Here is a 2,697-nt window from a genome sequence, read left to right on the forward strand (position 1 = left end):
ATGCGTCGTTAAAAACAGATGAGGAAATCACTGTTACGCTGGAAAGTGATTTATAGAACCCCGGACTTTGCCAAAGTAAGAGATTAAGTGTCAAATTGCACCAAACCTGAGAATGAGATCATTGTGGTCATTGAATGGGGTGGTGTGGGGCAAGGTGCCAATAATAAGCTGAGGAGTACATACATAACCTTTGTACTTGGAGTGCTGCAGGGTGAGCTCTGCTTGAGAGCGGGGCGTGAAGTGATCCTCTACCAGCAGTATGGGTCCGCTGTTTCACAAACACCTCAGCAACTCCACTGAGACAGGAACTTTGCTGCCTGGACTTAAACAGGGACAGATTTGTGAATCAGCCCCATCCAGGAAATAAGAATAGAGAGACACACTTCAATTTCAAGTGTTCTTTAAACAGACATTGATTAGCGTCTTCGTCCGAATAAAGGGGGATTTAATTAGTATCGTCATCTCAGCTCTGAACTTATTCTGCGCCACTGCGTAAATCACCGTGTTCGTGCACGAGCTCAAAGACTGAAGCTTGAATCCGGTTTCACCCAGGATGGTTAAAGGGTCGGTGTCGTCTCCGTGGATCAACGTCGCATCTGTTAAAATGACAGAAATCTTATAGAGTAAATTTACAGCCCACAAAATGATAAAACTGCCCGAGATGGTGAGCAATAAAACGATGGATTTCCGTCGGTTCTCCGTCTCTGGGTCACTCTGGCACGTGCCCTTTCCGCTCCCCAGGAGCTCTCTCCTGACTCTCGTGGCCCGGGTGATGTGCCTGATGGTCAACGTGTTGAGCAGCGAAATCAGCACAAATGGAATAAATGGCGTTAATATTGTTCGAAGCCAGTAGTAAGTCATCCAAACCGGCGATGTATAAAAGGCGGATTTTATAATACAGAACAATTGTATGTTATCTATTGTTTCTGCGGCTTCAAATATAAAATAAAACCCACTATTCAGCGAAAAGGAAAACATATACACCAGCATTATAACCATCGCCGCTGTTTTCTTAGTGCAATACTTAGCACCCACTTTCTGCCAACAAATTGCGATAAACCGATCAATAGTGAAGACAACAGTTAACCACACAGAACAGTCATTGGCGTCAACGCTCAGGACGAATATAAAGCTGCAGATTGGAGTGTAGTCCAGGAATGAAGCCGGGAAGTGGATATCCTTGATCTGAGTGAAAATGATGTTCACGATCAGGACCATGAGATCGGCGACAGCCATGGCAAGTAGGTAGCGGGAGATACACTTGGAGAGACCGCGCTTACCCCGGGTCAGAGTCACGATGGTCAGTAAATTAGCTGCAAAGAAGAAATGCAAAATTAGAAGTTTTTCTACCTTAGCGAGGCGAGTGACGAATAGGACGTCTGGTAATGTGATGTTCTATCATGGAAAAAACAGGAAGGCAACATATTCGATCCAGGCGGATATGTTTAAATCAAACTAGGACCGTGAGGGACTTCAAGGCAACCGATTAATTTAAAAAGAATGGTATCAGCAACGATAGACACGGAGTTCCTGATGGTAGCGAGACCTACTCAGACATACTTCTGTTTTTCAGGAGATGAAATGCCTCATTCTTACCTTGTCTCCTCTACACGTAACTATTATAGTCCAAATGCCTTTAGACCTTGGTAGCCAGCCGTTGGCTTGCCAACAACTGCCTCATTATGTGGTGAGATAAATGAATGTATAATTCGACAGCAACCCATCTTAATCTGTTAACAAAATTCGTTATTCCCAGTCCGTCAGTTGGTCCATCACTCACTCCATTATTTCACCAGGCACTGAATTCAAATCCGTCTCTCATTAACTGAACCGTTCTCAATTGGATCCACATATTTCGGTTACCGTTTTTTTTCTTCACACCAGTGATGCTAGGGTGGAAATATAAACACAATGCAATGCATTTGAACCTTTGATTAGTGATAGTTCTGTCGCTTCAATGTAGCCGTAAACAATATTGAAAATGTTGCGAGTGGAGGCCGACTCTCAATGAGACAGCTACACCTGAAGGTTTGCCGCAGATTTCAGTCCAATGCAGCAAAATTTCAGCTAAAGACTCTAGTATTCTTAGTGGTGTAAGAAGAGATGTAATAGTAATTATCTTGGGAATTCGCTCATTAAAGTTTAAAAGAATGGAAAATTGATGCCAATAATTAAAGCATCAAAATTAAAAGAGCATAAATGAACAATACCGGAGAATCCTATCATTGGGACTATCATTAACAAAGAGATTAATCTGACTCACCAGGAATCCCAAATACAGCGAGAATCGGGTAGTAAACAGCTTTAATATGACCCAGGATTGTTGCATCCATCTCTTCGAGTTTCTCAGTTCTGCTGCTGACTTAAGCTCAAATTCATGAATAGACAAAGACAGTTCAATTCACTCTCATACTTATACCTGAAGGAAGTCTCCAGTGAGATGATGAGGTTGCCTAACGTTTAATACTAGTCATGGGACTTTAAACGAAGTAAAAGTTATTAATTGAATGAAGTACCTTTGTCAAGAAGGTGGAAATCACCATCAGTGAGACTATCCTACTAACTTCGACTTCTTTCTCATCATCCATATTTCTACAGACATGTGGGCAGATGAGCTCATACAGTAATGATAAAGTACATTTATCACGAAGATTTCATAAAACACATCCACCACAATTACCAGACTGAAAGACACAG

General features: G+C 42.0%; 1 protein-coding gene across 1 annotated transcript; it reads right to left on the minus strand.

The window, feature by feature from the left end:
- Positions 1–390: 390 nt before the first annotated feature.
- Positions 391–2,333, minus strand: LOC132394802 (probable G-protein coupled receptor 139). The gene is made up of 2 exons (XM_059971209.1): positions 2,264–2,333; positions 391–1,313 (listed from the first exon to the last, which is right to left on the minus strand). Exons 1-2 carry the CDS (start codon positions 2,331–2,333, stop codon positions 391–393), a joined length of 993 nt encoding a protein of 330 aa, XP_059827192.1.
- Between the last annotated feature and the right edge of the window lie 364 nt (positions 2,334–2,697).

Source organism: Hypanus sabinus, chromosome 5, assembly GCF_030144855.1.
Source record: "Hypanus sabinus isolate sHypSab1 chromosome 5, sHypSab1.hap1, whole genome shotgun sequence".
Classification (NCBI taxonomy): Eukaryota; Metazoa; Chordata; class Chondrichthyes; order Myliobatiformes; family Dasyatidae; genus Hypanus; species Hypanus sabinus.